Source organism: Leuciscus leuciscus (assembly GCF_965113295.1).
Source record: "Leuciscus leuciscus genome assembly, chromosome: 6".
In the NCBI taxonomy this organism is placed as follows: domain Eukaryota; kingdom Metazoa; phylum Chordata; class Actinopteri; order Cypriniformes; family Leuciscidae; genus Leuciscus; species Leuciscus leuciscus.
The window spans coordinates 19142718-19160783 of NC_138730.1; the positions used below are offsets into that span (position 1 = coordinate 19142718).

The window sequence follows — 18066 nt, forward strand, 5'->3', positions numbered from 1 at the left end:
ACGCAGCTGTGTACAAGAGGTAAAAACTATATAAATACTGTTCGTTTTCTCACACAAACCGCTCGTTTCGTGTCTTAGGCCATCAATGTGTACTTACGATGGGGAATTGTTTAATTTGGACGATGGGGAATTGTTTTAATTTGGACTCTGTGCTTGTGTTTTGAGACAGTGACTATCGACCTGCATTATATGACTGACAGACAAGAACGGTTTGACCTAAAAATATCAAAATTGAAACTACTGCGGAAAAAAGACACCTACATCTTGGATGCCCTTGAGGTAAGCTAAAACATACCAAAATTTAATTTCAAAGTGAACTATCCCTTTAAACCCAGTGTTTGAAATGGCAGTTTATAAATACCAGGAATTAATTGTTGAATTAACTGATTCAAACGTGATAAGCCCTAACGTTTATTTTTCACAGTATCTGATATAAAAATGTGCTGTTTTTGTATTCCACAGGTAAATATCTGGCAGACAACTGACCCGGCTTCAGCGACGACCTGCTGGATGATGGGCTGTGAGTGGGACGTTAGGATGCTCTTTTGGCACTACAAAGACTTTCAAAAATGTTTTTAACGAAATTCCAGAAGTACAGCACTCAAAATCTCACTTACAATGTCTGGTGTAGAATATCATCAGTGCGTTCTGTGGGTGTGTGTGTGTGTGTGTGTATGTGAATATTAGCAAATATTTTGTGTGTATATGATAAAACTTCAGGACAAATGCAATACGTGGACTTTTTCCGCTGGGTTCTCGCAGAAGGCAGAGTTTTCTTTTTCACTTATTGCACATTCTCTCTTTCACTCAAACCAAACACACCTAGTGACATTACAATCTAATGATACCAGGGTTCACATAGGCTATAGGAACACACATGTCAGCAGTGTTTGGCTTTCTTTTAGTTATTTAGATCGATTCTAAACAATTCGATTGAACTATAATGAAGTCTCAATTCCCAAACAATGCTACAGATAACACTTCACAATGAGATACGGTTTGTTAACATTAGTTGATGTATTAAGCCCAGGACACACCAAACCGACAGTCGTTTTTGAGTGTCGGTCGGCTTAGTTTTTTCGGCTGATTCAGCTTGTTGAGAGAGAACTCTGATTGGCTGTTCAGCTTGGCGAACGAGTCAGTGCACGAGAATAAAAGCGAAAGTAATGAAAACAAGCAATGAAATCAAAACGGTACAGACAGAAGACTGTTAAAGATTTACATCATCTTACCCGAGCATTCGAATACGGGAATATTTTCATAATAACAAGAGCCGACTGGAATGAAGAAAGTGATCAGCGTGATTCATGTTCAAAATGTTAAGCAAGCGCTGCTTTGTTTACGGTTTGTATATCTGCAGTCCTAGATTCGGTTTCCCCTTTTAAATGATGGAAATAGACTATTGATCCCTGCTGATATAGACAGATATTAACATACACGCAGGCGCAAAACGCACATGCTAGTTGACACTTGCTTTAGTCATTTTGGTGTGTTCAAGCGCAGCTTTCTGGTCGAGACGCAGCCGACGACAGAGTCAGCTTTCATCGCCATTAGGTATTTGACTTTGCCTTGGTGTGTCCTGGGCTTTAGGTATCAACAACATAGTTACAGCCTTTTTTAATCTAGGTTAATGTTAATTTCTGCATATACACTACCGTTCAAAAGTTTGGGGTCAGTAAGATTTATTCATTTTAAAGAAATTAATACTTTATTCAGCAAGGATGCATTTAAGTGATCAAAAGTGACAGTAAAGACATTTATGTTGTGATTTATGTTCTATTTTAAATAAATGCTGTTCTTTTGAACTCTCTATTCATCGAAGACTCCTATAAAAAATGATCATGGGATCCACAAAAATATTAAGCAACATAGCTGTTTTCAGAATTAATAATTTAGCATATTAGAATGATTTCTGAATGATCATGTGACACTGAAGACTGGAGTAATGATGCTGAAAATTCAGCTTTGATCACAAGAATAAATGGCATTTTGAAATTCACTCAAATAGAAAAGAGTTATTTTAAATTGTAATAATATTTCAGAATATTACTGTTTCTGCTGTATTTTTGATCAAATAAATGTATCCTTGGTGAGCATAAGAGAACTCTTTCAAAAATATATAAAAATAATTTGTTACTGACCTCAAACATTTTGAGTTTGAGTTGTAGAAATCAACATTGTTGTATTATGAACAAATGTGAATTAACTATTATAGTAAATGTATAAATTAACACATTAATCATACCTAGATTAATAATGTTGTAAAAATGTAATTATTAGGTTTTTTTTGTGGTATTTATTAGTTTATGATGCCTAAAACATCAACTAATGTTAGTGAATCAACTCTTGTTGTAAAGTCTTACCATCCTGCAATTAGAAATGATGAGAAATACAGACATGCTTCCACAGGATATTCTGTTTAATATCATCTTAAATTGTTAATATTAATTTGATGTTATTGGCGAAAACATGTTAGAATGCATCACTTCTCTCTAGTTGGCCCTTTTGTAAAACTAAGTGCTTAAACATGAATGTGAGTATTACATTCATAATTCATGCGAAAAAGTGATGCCTACTTAATATTTTTCTCAATTTCTTTACATCGTTTATTTTAGGAAAATGAAACTCCATTTGTGTCAGGGATGCAGAATTCCTTAAGGCGAAATAAACTTAAGGAACTGGTCAAATATAAAATATTTTCCTTTTGGTTTTCCACAATGTGGATTTTATTTTCCCAAAACATTGTACTGTAGCAATATTTAAAAGATAATGTGTAAAAATGTAAAATAGAAATTGTTAAACATGTATCCAACTGGATACAGAGTTTCTATGTCTTGTCATAGAACCGATTTCATGTCAGGTTATTGTTGGTATTTACAGTTCATGGTGGCACTTTATTTTTATTTATTAAATGTTTTAAAATACATGTAATTTATTTCATGCCTAGTTCTGTGGTTTGTAATGGATTCCGAACACTCACTAGACTGTTTTATTGTTCAAAAAGGGAAAGAAACAACAATGGACTATAGTACAGAAGAACATTAATCACATTCTTTCATTTATCACTTCCTTGTACTGTATTGTGTTGTCAACTCGCATATTTTGGTAAGTAGGGAAATGCTCATCTTTATTCTACATGATTTTTCTTTGCTGACACTTCGTTACAAGACTCATATGTGGATCATTGCCTTTAAAACTGTGAGATTATCCATCCAAGTGTATAGAAACGTTTACTAGAAAAGCCTCAAATATCTCTAGTTGTAGAGATATAGTTTGGGAATATACAGTACATGATGTTCCTGGATAATCTTCAGTTATGTGCTTTGGCTAATGTGATTTTGGATAAGTGACACATTATTTCTGCCATTAATTAAGTGTACTTTATTTCAGTGTTTTGGATGCCTTACCTGACCTTAAATGTGGAGCGATGGATAGACAACTGCTGCTTGCGGAAAGGTTCATTCCTGTTAAAACAAGTCTCTCATTTTATAAAATGTGTATTTATTACTTTTTATCCCACGGATGTTGTGGTATTGTGTTTGTCGGCTAACTTTCATCTTGTTCGTTCATCGTTCAGAAAATGGAATATGCAAACATTTCATGCATAGAATAAACCTCTCCCCAGAATTTAAGAGAATATAGAGACTGAAAATGCTAAATATATCAAAAATGAAAATAATGTAATGTCTTGGAAATAAAATCAAGAAATTCATGTTTAACATTCTTGGCTTCTTGTTAAAAGTCATTGCCACCAACACAATATATGCACTTAAACTAAAACTCTTGCAAATAACAATAACTTTGCATTTCTTGTTGCAGGGATAAAATCACTAGTATAGCAAACATAGTCAACACTATGGGTTTGATTATATGTATTAATTTAAATATGTATTATAGTTCATTTTTCAGCTTTAAAGTGTTAGTTTCTTTCGTTCATGATTTTTTTCTAAATAAAAATCAGTAAATTTATTCTCGTTTTTTAATTATTTTTGTCTATTTAAAGGGTAACTAAACCCTAAACCAACTTTTTTTAGTTAATGATCTGTAAGAATGGGGCTTTATTAGTGCTGTTCATTGATTCAAGTAGTTTTTTTTACATTTGTGTTTAAAGTGTTTTAATTTTACAATATATGGTGTAAAAACGTCTGAGTGCTGCCCTCTTCAGGTTGAACAGTGGCTACTGCAGTTGAATTTTCCTATTGGAAGTTGTGGTACCCTCTGACGTCAGAGGGTACCAACTAACCACGCCCTTGCCTGCAGAGAGATACGTCACAGATGCACACCCCCTCTCCACTGGGCTCTGCCTACTTTTCCAGCATTTTTCAAATATTGCCAGTGGGTGGAGTCTGGCTCTGACCAGGGGTTTAGTTACCCTTTAAATTCTATTTACAAACTCACCACACACAATAATGGTCAATAACTGTCATTTGTTGAAAGCTTATCTTTTTCTGAAAAAAATGACACCTTGCACATGAAGATAGCACATTGTTTTAGAATTTTACAGTCAAAAAATCAAATGATGTGAAAAACACCTATTTTAGCTTCAGGTTCTAAAGGGTAAAGTGTTATTCTATAGTTTTTGGCATTACATAATCAGCTTTTCAAATCTAAACATTTAGTTGATTTGGTCGCCATAGAATTCGTAATGGAATATCGCTGGCAGGACAAGCCACCCAAAGTGAAAATGAAATCCACTGTTGTCAAGGCAACGTTTGTCAACAAGCCTGTGACGGTCCTGATCATTTCCGGTTTGTGGAAGAGAAGCATCAAAGCGGTAAGTGCATTTTGCTGCGATGCGATAAAAGTTATGTAGCCTACAAGTGTTTTAGTTTATATTACGATATATTCTATCGAGAGAAACAAGCTTTAAATACACTAATATTTTTTTTGTGTGCTTTACCAATGTACATGTAAATGTCTTTTGTCTGTCTTTCGTAGAATTGCAGTCGAGTTTTCCCTAAAATGTCTGATTTAGCGAAAGAGAAAGCAGCACGTCTGCTGAAGAAACGTGGAAGTGTGTCTTCTCTGGGCAGTCATGAAGTCAGAGCTTTGACCTTTGGCAGAAAAAAGGAGTGAGTTACTGTCATTACTTACTCACATATCAAAATAATAGTAAAAGGGAAAAAGTGTAAATATGTACAGTAAGTATGTATCATAAAGTAGCATTTGGTTTTTCTCTGTAGCTCTATCAGCACTGTGTCCTACATGGAAGAGCCTGGACATCATGATGATATCCCACGACCTACAGTGCAAATGGAGAACACCTATCGGCTCAGTGAGTCTCTTTCCCTTCACAGAGATACTAATATCACCAAACAAATGATAGACATAAAGATCCACCAAATGATTTCACACTGAGTAAACCAATAATTCCTGTAATGCTGTATATTTTCATGTCTTTGTTGAATGTGTCTTAATAGATTAAATGGAATATGAATTTTTCGCAATAAAATGAACATAATTTCTGTACACTGGTAGGGTAAGTCGGGGGAAGATGAATAATTAAAATAAAATAAAAATTTCTCTTGACCATAGATGACACAAAATCTTATCTCAGCACTTCTGATGAATGGCTAAGCTATTAACAAATGTTGATATTCAGATGAATATTAAAAATAGCTGTTTATTCAGTGGAAACAGTTTTGAGATTAGGCTTAATTGATCTAATTTTGTGTCTAAATATTATTCAGTTTTCCATGAATAAGATGTACATTTCAGACATCTTTGTTTTCGTTCAAACTTATAGGTTAGTTGAGTGAAATCATTCAGTTTGCATTCATAGTGTTGCTGTTATGACATATTCAAATAAAATATGGGCTATTAAATATGTAAATATTAATATGCCTGTATATAAGTCATAGAATAATTTGACCTTTCAGACTAATCTCTTTGATTCTACTTTGTCTGTCATCAGTTATTCGATTATTCAACTAAATTGTCAAAATTAAATAGTTGGTTTAGTATTTTACGTTAATGACACTTTAAAAGATATATAAATATTAATTATAACAAAAGTAATTTATACATTCTGTGAAAGTTAAGTCAGGGGAGCGTTTTACCCCAGTAGTGGGGTAAGATGGCCTCTTTGAATCATTTTTCATTTTGCTCTATAACAACTAAATTAGCAAATGTTTCTATTTATTTCCTATAATAACACCTTGGCTGATGCATCATCATCATCATGCACATTCTAAACGTATGTTACAATTTAAAAGTAAATGCACATTGTTCCTAAGGGGGGAATCTTCCCCCATGTTACCCTATTTTAATAAGAAATATAAAACAAATTTCCCCCATTTCTTTAACCAAAATGTTTTAAATAAAGCATTTAGTTTTATATAATTTCATAGAAATACTTCTTTAAACTGCAACACAAGCATATTAGTTTTTAGTTACGGAGGAATAATAGGACACAAAGAAGTTGATTCATACATTTAAATGTATGTGGTTGAGCTTATCACAGGTAATGAGGTCAAAGATATCATTTGCTAGCTATCTTCTGCAGTAATGTGCATTTTATGAGTTCTGTATCAGTAATTCGCTGTAAATGTTGGATCAGCCCCCGCACGACGTTTCCCAGTGATAACAGTCAAAGACATTCTGGAGGACGTGTTGACCAACTACCTGCAGGAGGAGAAGTACGAGCCCGAGCTGTGCAGGCAGATGACCAAGACCATCTCTGAGGTCCAAAATCATTGCTTTTAATTCATTACATGACATATCAATAAACTTAACATTGACGTATTGTATTTAGCACAAGCATGTTTAAGTTATAAATATAGAAACATGCATACAAATTGAATGAATATATGAAGAGTTCAGATGCAAAAGCCTCTAAATGCCATCTGAAATTTTCTTATAGAATGATCATTTTTATCAAGCTTGTATATTTAAGTTCAGTAATTTCACTTAAATGACAATTAATAGGTAATCTTCATTGCCATTTAAGTGAAATTATTGAATTTAAATATACGAGCTTGATAAAAATGATCATTCTATAAGAAAATTTCAGATGGCATTTAGAGGCTTTTGCATCTGAACTCTTCATATATAGTATGGGCTGCTGAAATCTTGGTTGTCATTGCATTTTCAGGTTGTCAAGGCCAGGGTTAAAGATTTGATGATTCCTCGCTATAAGTTCATAGTCATCATCAGCATTGGTCAGATCAGAGACCAGAACATTCGTATGGGGAGCAGATGCCTGTGGGATGAGACACGCGACAATCTCTCCTCGCATACTTTCAAAAACAGCTCGCTCTTTGCCACCGCGACTGTCTATGGTGTCTATTTTGAATGAGTCTGTAAGAATAGACGTTAGTCAGGGTTGTGCCATATTTCATTTTTGACAGGAATGAAACCGAGGCGTTCAGTGGATTGTACTGTAGTTTAACAACATGCTGATTGTTCAGCTTTCCAAAAAAGTTTCAGTAGACAAAAAACTCCATAGAATAGGTTTGAAAGTTGTGAAAAGTATGTGATCTAGGACCTTTATACAGTGTGAGCCGATAACTGTACGTCTATCCCTCACAACCTCCATTTCATCTCTGTTAAATTCGATATGGCCTCCAACCTGACTAAAGTCTATATCAGCTGGGTTTTTAGTGACTAGTGAATGAGCACCACATAGAGTAGTGGCCGAAAGTGATGTCCGGCATAGGAAAATGAAAATGAAGGAAGGTTTCTTCAAGCATCTTGGAGACGTTCCCGCAGTTCTTCTGGATTTAGTCTGTCTCAGTTTTTTCTGTTTCTTCATGTAATCACAGACGGACTCGATGATGGTGAGATCAGATCATACCGGCTGTTGTCAGACTCCTTGTGCATACACAAATCTCACTGGATTATTACAATTAATGGCAAAAAGAATGTTTGGAAATGTAAACTGATATTTCCTACTGACACACTACAGCAAAAGATATAAATAACTGACTTAAAACCTTTTTATTTATTTTTTTGATATTAACATGCCTAAGACTTTTGCACAGTACTGTATATATATATAATATTTTCCTAAAATTTTTATGGTTTAATCAAACTTGAAAGGTCATTAAAAACAAATCTCCCCTCCAGACATCATTTTTGGCCACTACTGTACGTGCACCTGTGATGCAATTTAATATTTATATGATAGAAGCACATACTGGACATGACTTAACGGCCATTGTCTTAACAAGAAAACGATTTACCTCATTATAAACAATTGGAAAATATAAATCTCTTTCCATGCATTGAGTTGAAATGTCATCAGTTAAATACCTCATTGTGTTTCATACCTCATTGTAAGTTAATAAATCTATATGTCAATATCATTTGTTTACTATTATTGATTTGTTTTGAGAACATAGACATATTGTCTTATATAGAAGTGTTTTCAAATATTATTAACTGTTTCAACTGCTATTGTTTGGCAATTAATTATTGGAAAATTTAATTGACAAAATATGTATTTATTGTACTAATGTTTCAAAGCCAGGTTGAGCTGTACAGTTGGCGCGTTATTTGTTAATAACTTAATATAATATTGTGTAACTCGGAAAACAACTATGTTTTCTGTATGTTTCCTATACAGAAAAAGAGGCATTTGAAAATATGAACTTTTTTGGTGAACTTATTTTAAACTTATACACAATTCTGATTCAGTATTTTCATGTAATGTTTATTACTGCATAGGAGAAAGCAGAAAGCATCTCCATACTCCACTGTCTGTGAAGAGTAAAAATTCATGGATTTCCCCCCTGCCATGACCCTTGATCCCAGGTAAGACAAAACATTGGAACTGAATAATTTAGTTAAGAAATACTTCTTATTTCTACGTGGATTCCACACGTACCAGATGTGGGACAGATCTGGGCCATCATGGCAGGGGGGGAAATCCATGGATGTAAGACAGTGGAGTTTGGATATGCTTTCTGACTCTGGTGTTGAATGGCATCATCCTCCTCTCTCCCTACATTCACACACATTTTTGAGACTGTATCACTTCTCCATTCAAATAGGTGAGGTTTGAGACATGTACAGTAAGTTCATGATAATGAGAACTCTTGCTCAGTTGTATTATCTAATCAATCAGTTACACTCTTTAGGTGTGAGTATATGAATGCACTAGGAAATACTCTGGCTTAGGGGTGTAACAATATATCGTAATACAAAAATGCAACAATATGTTTCGGTGCATGTCTCTTTAAATGATAATGAGCAAGTCAAGTATATTTGTATAGCGCTTTTCACAATACAGATTGTATCAAAGCAGCTTCACAGTATTCAATTAAAATAATACAACAAGGCAACTGCTCACCCCACCCCTCTCTAGGCCACGCCCACACCGGGATGGAAAACAATCCATCCGTCTCCATTGACTTTGCATTGCGAGAGGCTGCCTCCTTGTCATTTATGACTTATAACAAAAAACAAAACAATGTCTAAAAGCTGCTATGTGACAAGGTGTACAGCAAACAAGCTAAATAACCCAGAAATACATTTTTAGCAGCTGTCTACCCCAAAAAAACGGTTGTTTCAGGACATAAAAGTGGATCAATTGAGACAGATCGAACTACTCTGAGAACTACGCCCACTGGAACGGGACATGATATTTACATAAATATAATATATAAAACTGACATTTGGATATTTGACTTACCAGTGACAAAATGTTTACTGCACACGTAGACATACTGAGTGTCAGGATCCCACAATTTACCCATTCTTCCTGCTGATGCTGCACGTCTTATTGCCTGTATCCACTTTTGTCTCATTAAAGGCTGGCTTTTACGGTTCGGAAGCTTATAAAAAATGTATTTCTGGGTTATTTAGCTTGTTTGCTGTACACCTTGTCGCATAGCAGCTTTTAGGCATTTTTCTGTCTTTTGTTATAAGTCATAAATGACAAGGAGGCAGCCTCTCGCAATGTAAAGTCAATGGAGACGGTTGGATTGTTCCCCCCCCCCCCGGTGGGCGTGGTCTTCAGATTATGACGCGTTGCGCTCTGTCTCTATAAACTGCTGCCTTGGTGGACAGTATACAAATGGCTGAGGGCGTAAATATGCTAATACGGGACAGTCCGTCAGCAGTCGTGGGCGGAGCATGAGCAATATGACATCACATTGCTCAGAAAATCCAAACGGCTTGATTATTGAGAGTGTTTAGGCTTTTTGAGGATAAAAAAAAAGAGTGAATGGATTTTTTCATTGTAAGGTGAATGTGTCCACACACTGCAAAGACACATTTATATGCAAACACCATACAAAAGTGAATTTTGCATCCGATAACCCCTTTAACACTTCATTTCCCCATTTTTGGACATTTTATGTTTATTTATGTTAATAAATGCCTCTCCGAGGCCTGACACCACTCCCACTGTGTCTGTCGTTTGCTCCTCCAGCCACAGTTCACAGACATAACCGACTGTGTTTATGTGAACTTTGTGTGTTTTTGACATAACCTTGTGTGTATTTTACAGTTTAAGCTCAATAAGACGTGAAAGAAAACTTAGTTTAATACTCAAGGGACGTTCCGTCTGACATCCAGCTCTCTGTGCATGTGATTCGGATGTGTGCGCTCAGAAAACAATATATCAGAACTTTAGACCGATATGGCTTTAAAACTTTCATGATAAAGAAAGGACTGTAATGTCACATGAGCGTGAACACGATATTGATGATAATCAAAACTAAGCAGATGTTTTAGTTTTTGTCAGCTGAGGCACTAGCTGTACAGGCTCCGCCTCTTCTGGAGAAGCAGCTCATTTGCATTTAAAGATACATGCACAAAAACAGCATATTTTTCCTTCCACTCAAAAATGATCTGTTGGGACACCTGAGACTTATATTACATCTTTTAAAAACGGGCAGAATGGGTCCCCTTTAACAACCTCGGAGATAATGGTTGGTCTTTCTTGATAGAGGGGACTGTTAAATCTATTTCTAAATCTAATCCATGGAGAAAGTGAAATTCGGATTGTAACTTCCAGAATGCAACACTTCCACTCTATTAGAAGTAGAGACCAAAAGATGTTACACAAAACCGACTTGTATTTAGATTATTCAATGTATCTGTTATGTAAATCTTTTTATTCACTTTCTTGAATCCAATGTTATTGATCTCTGCTCATAAAGATCACACCTATGTTGAATTGGACTACTTTTGGATCCATACAAATAGGCTACAAAAGAGTTTATTGTCATCCTTAAGTTTGAGTGGCAGGAATATAATAAAATTCCTCTGAAAATGTATTTATTGCTTTTTGCCAACAAATTTGCACTCAAATCAACCATATACATATTTTCTTTTTTTGTTCAAAATGCTTTTATTATTCATTTTACAGTATCTCCTTGGATATGTTGCATAAAATTCAACATTGGGTATACATTAATAAAAAATAGGAATTCGTCCTTGCTTCGTCCTTTTTTAACAGCAATTTTTAAAAACATTAGTTTAGTGTCATAACTATTTTAAACACAAAAAGCATCATGATATCAAAGTTTTGGGGCACGTAGCTTACTAGTTATATGAATGTACTCAGACAAAACCCAATATAGGCCTATATTTCAGTACAATCTGATGGCACTTGAAAACTAATATATTCAAGTAATACTTCAAAATAATTTTTTGCCTTTGAAGAATTTCGTGGAAAACTACATCTGAACGTTTCTGAAATGTTCATTTTAAAACCATTTTCACTTTTTGAGAGTTTTTTTTTATGTAATTCAAGTCCTCAGAAAAATATATAAAAGCATTTTGCAGAGAGAGGATGATGAAGTCTCTTGTGTTTCTCAGCACATGCGAACAAGATCACTTTTTCTACAGCCCACTGTACAGCACGTGGAGGGCAGCGTTTCGAATGTGTCTCTTCTTATTCGATCCATTTCTGCAGAGGTCTCCATATCAGTCTCCATTTCAGAACCTGTGGAAAACCATAGTCATGTGATGTAAATGATGTTGCTTACCTCCACAGTTGCTGAATGAGTTAAACACAAACGTCATAGGCTACATACAGCAGCAGGTGGCGCTCAAGAGCTGAATTCAGAAAAACAGTTCTAGCATACAACTCCTACAGTCCTACTATTTCTGCAATGTCTTTATATGGTAGAAAGAGTAGAAAGAGTATCCCAGTGTGCTGTTCCCAAATTCAGGCAAGGTTTATAATTATGCTTTGATTTGACTGGACTTTGATTTTATAATTATGCTTTGATTTGACTGGCATAATTGCATCATCTCAGTCAGTGGTCTTGTGAGTTCCTAAAGGTGAAAACTACATTTACATGAGGATGCAAAGTTACTGTACTGCTTAGCAATTGTAAGTAAATTCCATTCCAGGTAATTTATAATCGATTCCTTATCAAATTTAATCATTTTTAATTGTCAAATGAATGAAATTTTAATAAAAATATAAAATTTAATATTTTTATAAAATAAGTAAATTAAAATTAAATTAAAATAATTAAAATAAATTATATATTTTATTTTTTTATATTGATTATATCATTATATAAAAAATCTTTAACAAATAACCTATTCTTCAATTTTGCAGCTCAGTACATTACATTATATTGGTTATTATATTATATTATATTATATTATATTATATTATAAAAGGCACACTAATTTTAACACATAATACATTTTAAGAAATTTACATTTATGTATATAAATTAAAAATACAAAATGTATATTCTGAATGCTATTATATAAAAAAAATTATAATCTTTGTAAAATATCCATTTCTTAATTTTTGCAGTTCAATAGATTACATTATTGTTATTATCTTATATTTATTATTATTATATTATATTAATTATATCAAATTATATATATACAAATTTTAATGTATAATACATTTTATAATTTAAATAAAATTTATAAAAATTATATTTTGATTATTAGCCTATTATTATTATTATTATTATATAAAATTAGATTATTTTCTTCATTTTTGCAGTAAAATAGATTATATTATATTTATTATATTATATAATATTATATTATATATAAAAAGCACACTAATTTAACATATAATACATTTTATATACTTTTTTTATTATTATTATTATTAGAACTTACATTTATTTATATAAATTATAAATTAAAAAAAAATTTATATTATTTTTGAATTAAAAATTATAATCTTTATAAAATACCCAGTTCTTCATTTTTGCAGTTCAATAGATTACACTATTTTGTGCATTATATTATATTATATTATATTATATTATTATTTAAACATAGAATACATTTTATACAGTAACTAAAAGTTATTATAGTAATACTAAAAGTGTTATAGTAATAATCAACAACATTTACACTGGGATAATGACTGCTAAGCAAAGACAAAATCGATACTGACCATTTACGGGGTCCTCAGACTGGACCCGCCTCCATCTAGAACCCCCACACGTGTAGACGACAGCCCGGAAAAACTCCCGGCCACAGAGTCTCAGAGCTTTCTGGGCCTGGGCCGAATCTGCCCAAGCAGAAAACACCAACAGCACAACCAGCAGCACGACCTTCATGGCTGGAAATAGTGTCAAATCTGGCTCTTCCGCTGAGTTTATAGATGTCTTTTGTTAGCTTGTGTTTTCAGACTTCAGATCGTCTTCATTTATATACTATGCAAAGCATGATTTATGTGTTATTGACGCACTTCTTTTCCGTGACCTTTAAAATGAGGCAAAATGACCCAGAAAGCAGACTTCCATTTGACAAAATGGGTTTGTCGGTTTTAAATAAATAGATGATGTGCAAATGGTGTATCAAAATACAGCTAATTTAACAAAGTGGCGTGAGGTCTTTGTTTTATTTGCTTCAGCAAAGTGCTCTTTAATGACGTTTTAGAGATCCATGCCCATAAAACTGAATATGGCAAATTTGAGCATGTGTCACACCAGCATTATGGTGCGACACCAGGATAATGACAGCACTTACTTCCTCCTAAACCTTGTTAATTTGACCTAAAAGGCTGAGCACCATAATGCGTCGATTTATTTCTGGCTGGTAAACACTTTGTTGCCAAGTGCTTCCACACAACATCACTGTTTACTGGATCAAATACCATCCTGTAGTATTTGGCACAGGCTTTCACATTTAGATTTAAGTCATTCCTAAAGGAAACGTCTATGAGTCGTCATAAGATATACAGCTTACCTAATTCTCTCACTTTGCGTCATTTGTTTTATGTAACTGTCAATTAATTATTATTTTTTTACATTGTTCATAAAGCAGCAGCAACTTGATTGACAGTCTGACTTGCTTTTGAACAAGCGGATGTTAGAGTTTAACTTTATTCTTTATTTTCAAGGATAGCCCCTTGAGATGAACCATCTCATTTTCGAGGGGGTCCTTACAGTACAAAGAAACCAACATCATAATAGAAAATCATAATTAAAGTAAATACAACACAGGATTATAACAAACATTTAGACACATTGACATTCACATTCATACACATGCACACTCTAACAATGCTCCCACAAACCTAGTTCCTTCCCTTTTGGCCCATACCATAATCAAAGACAATCGGTGAACCATCTGCGAAAATGCAAATACAAAATCAAGGTGTAAATATGCTTACACCATCCATACACCCATCCAAGTATTGGAAGCATCAAATGAGTAATTATTATTTTCCGAACCTGTTGTGAGAAGCAATCAGCAGAGCGATAAAGTGACTTCAATTGACCATAATATTTTCTTGCAGATTGAGATAATATGAGGTTTGAAAGAGAGCTGGGTATCAAGCCAGAGACCAAGATATTTAAATTCTTCGACTTTTGTTAAAGCTGTTCCATCATAGACCAGTTTAGATAAAGGCAAAGAATTAGGTCGAGTGCAATTCTGTAAGACTTTTTCCTGTTCAAGAGGAGTTTATTAGAAGAAAATTTATTTTTGAACTAAGTTAAAGTCCGTTTGTAGAGAGTGTTGGATTTGTGAAATGTCAGAATTGGAGGAGTATATTACAGTGTCATCTGCATAAAAGTGAATTAAACAGTCAGGACAGATTTTCGGTAAATCATTGATAAAAATGGAAAATAAAAGAGGCCCTAAGGGTGAACCTTGTGGAACACCTTTATCAATCAACTTTGAAGTCATTGAAATTAAGACAGTTTTGGAGCTATTTTGAGGATGAACAAATGCAATGCCTCTGTAATGTTTTCTCCTTATGGTGTTTCCAAAGCTTGTATTTGTTGCTGACCCACAGGGCATGGAAGCAAAAGAGAACTATAAAATCTTATCTCTGATGTTTATAGACATATCATATGAAGTTGTAAAATCTCAACCAATACATGATAGTCATCCTGGTATTGAACACCAGCACTTTACTTAGCAATTCAGAGCTTGAAAAGCTACCCTGCTGAAAAATCCAGCATGAATTCTATGTTTGTTATTGCTTGTATATTTCTATATTATATGACGTAAAGGAAAAACTATGATTAAAACATGATTTATTGTAATATATGATTTTAACTTTGTAATTTATTTTGCTCTCTCTGTTGAAAGTGGAACTGAAAATTGTAATTGTATTAGTTATCACTAACGTTTCAAAGGATGTGTACACAAATCAGTTTAAAAAGAGCTTGTGTATGTTGCAAAACAAAAACATTTAGAGGTATGTAAAAAAGGAAAGTAGCCATACCAAATAAAAGCATAAATCATAAGCAGTTTGTTCGATCGCAGGGGTTATGAGAAGAGCTCTCTTGATGGTACAGTTAATAACAACTTGATTAAAAAATAGTCCAGATCATGTGCACGGACAAAACAAATTATAATAAATAGGACACTGCTGACTTTAAATTAAATTAAATCAAATCAAATTGGTATTTTTTGCTAGGCTATATAATGTAGATGGCCAAATCATTTCTCTTCTTGAACCCTTAATGCATATGCCTTTTTATATTTGCAATGTAAAGACACTTCGAACAGTACTGTCTTTTAAAGGAGATTGATAGGAATGAGGGTTGCATTAGAAGCTCACGCGATCCAATAGTTCAAATTCCATCGCAGGCCACAGCAGATTCAAAGAAGGGCCTTGTTCTTCAATTAAGAAAGAAAAAATGAAGCATGTTGTCCTTTCAAACACACTGGCGTTTATCAATATTAGATGTAGCCTTCAACTTGATCAATACTATTGATTTAATAATAAGATAATTGAAGATGTTTGTTTGTCCACCAGGGGGCGCATAGAAAACAGGTTCGCTCTGTAGGTCGAGCCCTTGTTTTTGAACAACACGTTCACTCTGCATTCCTAGAAAGCCTCACTCTTCACTTAGCTGACAGTTTTGGCAGACACCTTTGCACATAAGGTGGGGTTTACTGTAACGTTCAACCTCTGAAAATATCCTGTATTCAACCTGCTGTGTCTTGCCTCGCCCATTCGAACATACTTGTAATGCCTGAGGGGAGGAATCTCCAGTTTTGCATCATGTTTTCCAGTTAATTATGTGATCTGAATGGCTTTGTACAACACATACACGAAACAACAAATCAGAGCACTGATAGGCTAGCCTATTTATCACCAAATCACCTTCCTTGTCAGTTTAACTGCTTTGTGATAGCCTAAATCATTTACAGTCAGTATTGGACAATTAATTACTTCATATTACTATTTAAATAAAGGAAGTACAATGTGAACTTTGAATAACCTCAAGAAGATAATCTGTATGAGCTTACACTGGTTTCTTTTTGGAAGAGAAAGTAGTGATATATAACATGGCCATAGCCTGCCAATGATAAGCTGTTTACTCTAAGTATGGAAGTGTCAGAGCTAAAGATAGCTGTAATGTGTGCTTGCAGAAGCAACAAGTGCAGCATGTACCACTTCAGAGACTTGCGTTCACTGCTGAAGAGCTGTAGATACCTTACGTTGATATCGCTTTATAAAAACTTGTATGAGGTGGCAAGATGGGCCTTTTGCCCCACACATGGGGTCTCACCAGCATGGGGCAAAAGACACAAAGTATTGAGACAAATACTTTAGATAAAATAATGTTTTTAATAATGTCTACGTTAATACTCATTCAAAACAATCACAAAGTTTGCTCTATTTTCAGTTTATTTTGATAAAATAATTCATTTTTGTTCAGTACATAGGCTAGGCTATTCTGTCTTTATGTTAATTTTAAAAATACAGAAACAAAATTATTATATTCTGAAAGCACTGAGGGAGATCCCATAATAATTGAATAAAGCTTTACAGTGGTAACAAATAAATATATTTTTTTATAGGATATGATTAATATCATATTTTTAAATATGATGATTTCCATTGCTGTCCGCGATCACGTCAAGATAAGGCAAATTTCCACGAGCATCATCAAAAGTGTTTTTTAAGAAAAGTGCTGAGATGAATTTTTTGCTTTAAAAGAGAATAAAGTCAAATGTTCCTTTAGCCCTGTTGTACCCTACCAACTAACATTATCACATAATATTATGCTTAGGATCATGTACTTAAAGGGATACTTCACCTCTGGAAAGATGAATGTGTATTTAAAATAGGTCATTTATGTAGAAGAAATGTGAAATATTTTTTTTAATTTGGAGCTTTCTAGACTGAGAAAAGCCAGAAAATTTATTTTTGGCTTTTGTGGATGAAAGACAACAACTCCCAGAATGCACTTGCTTCACTGCCCTAGGAGGCCACTCCCAAGCCACGCCTACCGGTAAGAGAGCGCAGTTAAACAACAAGGCTAGGCTACTAGTGAGTCTCCGTGACGAGTCTGCCCGGGATTTCGAGATCACCCAAAATGTCCGGGATTCGGTTTTGCGTTCTACACTCGCCATTCATCATGTTTACTGTGGCGAGCAGGACGAGGCTGAGGGGCGCGGGAGAACGGCGCGAGGCCGGTGGTGTGATTACGGAGTCGCACCGGTCTCATATCTCTCACGGAGGAGCGGGAATTTTCTTAGCAATGTTAAAAAGCACATCAACCGATCACTTGTTTAGCGTTCATGTAAACACTACATTCAGATTCACCAATCGGAATGTATTCAGTTAGATTGAAACAAAAGGTGTGCATGTAAACAATGAATGGCGACTGCAGAAAGCAAAAGCCGAATCCCAGACATTTTGGACGATCTCGA

General features: G+C 34.3%; 3 protein-coding genes across 3 annotated transcripts in view; 2 read left to right on the forward strand and 1 right to left on the reverse strand.

The window, feature by feature from the left end:
• sgip1b (SH3GL interacting endocytic adaptor 1b) overlaps positions 1 to 1817 on the forward strand; it is a 30381-nt gene extending 28564 nt beyond the window's left edge. Inside the window, 1 exon segment of the mRNA XM_082173858.1 lies at positions 463 to 1817. Within this exon segment, the coding sequence (XP_082029984.1) occupies positions 463 to 485 (23 nt within the window). The 3' untranslated portion in view covers positions 486 to 1817.
• A 2951-nt stretch (positions 1818 to 4768) lies between these two features.
• dynlt5 (dynein light chain Tctex-type family member 5) lies at positions 4769 to 8754 on the forward strand. Its single transcript, XM_082171811.1, has 4 exons — positions 4769 to 5072; positions 5184 to 5275; positions 6560 to 6684; positions 7094 to 8754. The coding sequence occupies exons 1-4, from the start codon at positions 4963 to 4965 to the stop codon at positions 7295 to 7297; spliced, it is 531 nt and encodes a 176-aa protein (XP_082027937.1). The 5' UTR covers positions 4769 to 4962; the 3' UTR covers positions 7298 to 8754.
• Positions 8755 to 10389: 1635 nt separating this feature from the next.
• Positions 10390 to 14598, reverse strand: insl5b (insulin-like 5b). The gene is made up of 2 exons (XM_082171916.1): positions 13337 to 14598; positions 10390 to 11896 (listed from the first exon to the last, which is right to left on the reverse strand). Exons 1-2 carry the CDS (start codon positions 13500 to 13502, stop codon positions 11766 to 11768), a joined length of 297 nt encoding a protein of 98 aa, XP_082028042.1. The 5' UTR covers positions 13503 to 14598; the 3' UTR covers positions 10390 to 11765.
• Positions 14599 to 18066: the final 3468 nt, after the last annotated feature.

Bases quoted from the DNA above. Each gene is read 5' to 3' on its own strand.
- dynlt5 (XM_082171811.1), top strand. From the start codon at position 4,963: ATGTCTGATTTAGCGAAAGAGAAAGCAGCACGTCTGCTGAAGAAACGT. The intron at 5,073-5,183 runs GTGAGTTACTGT...TTTTCTCTGTAG, and splicing joins ACCTTTGGCAGAAAAAAGGA to CTCTATCAGCACTGTGTCCT. The intron at 6,685-7,093 runs GTCCAAAATCAT...TTGCATTTTCAG, and splicing joins TGACCAAGACCATCTCTGAG to GTTGTCAAGGCCAGGGTTAA.
- insl5b (XM_082171916.1), bottom strand. From the start codon at position 13,502: ATGAAGGTCGTGCTGCTGGTTGTGCTGTTGGTGTTTTCTGCTTGGGCA. The intron at 11,897-13,336 runs GTCAGTATCGAT...GGTTTTCCACAG, and splicing joins GTCTGAGGACCCCGTAAATG to GTTCTGAAATGGAGACTGAT.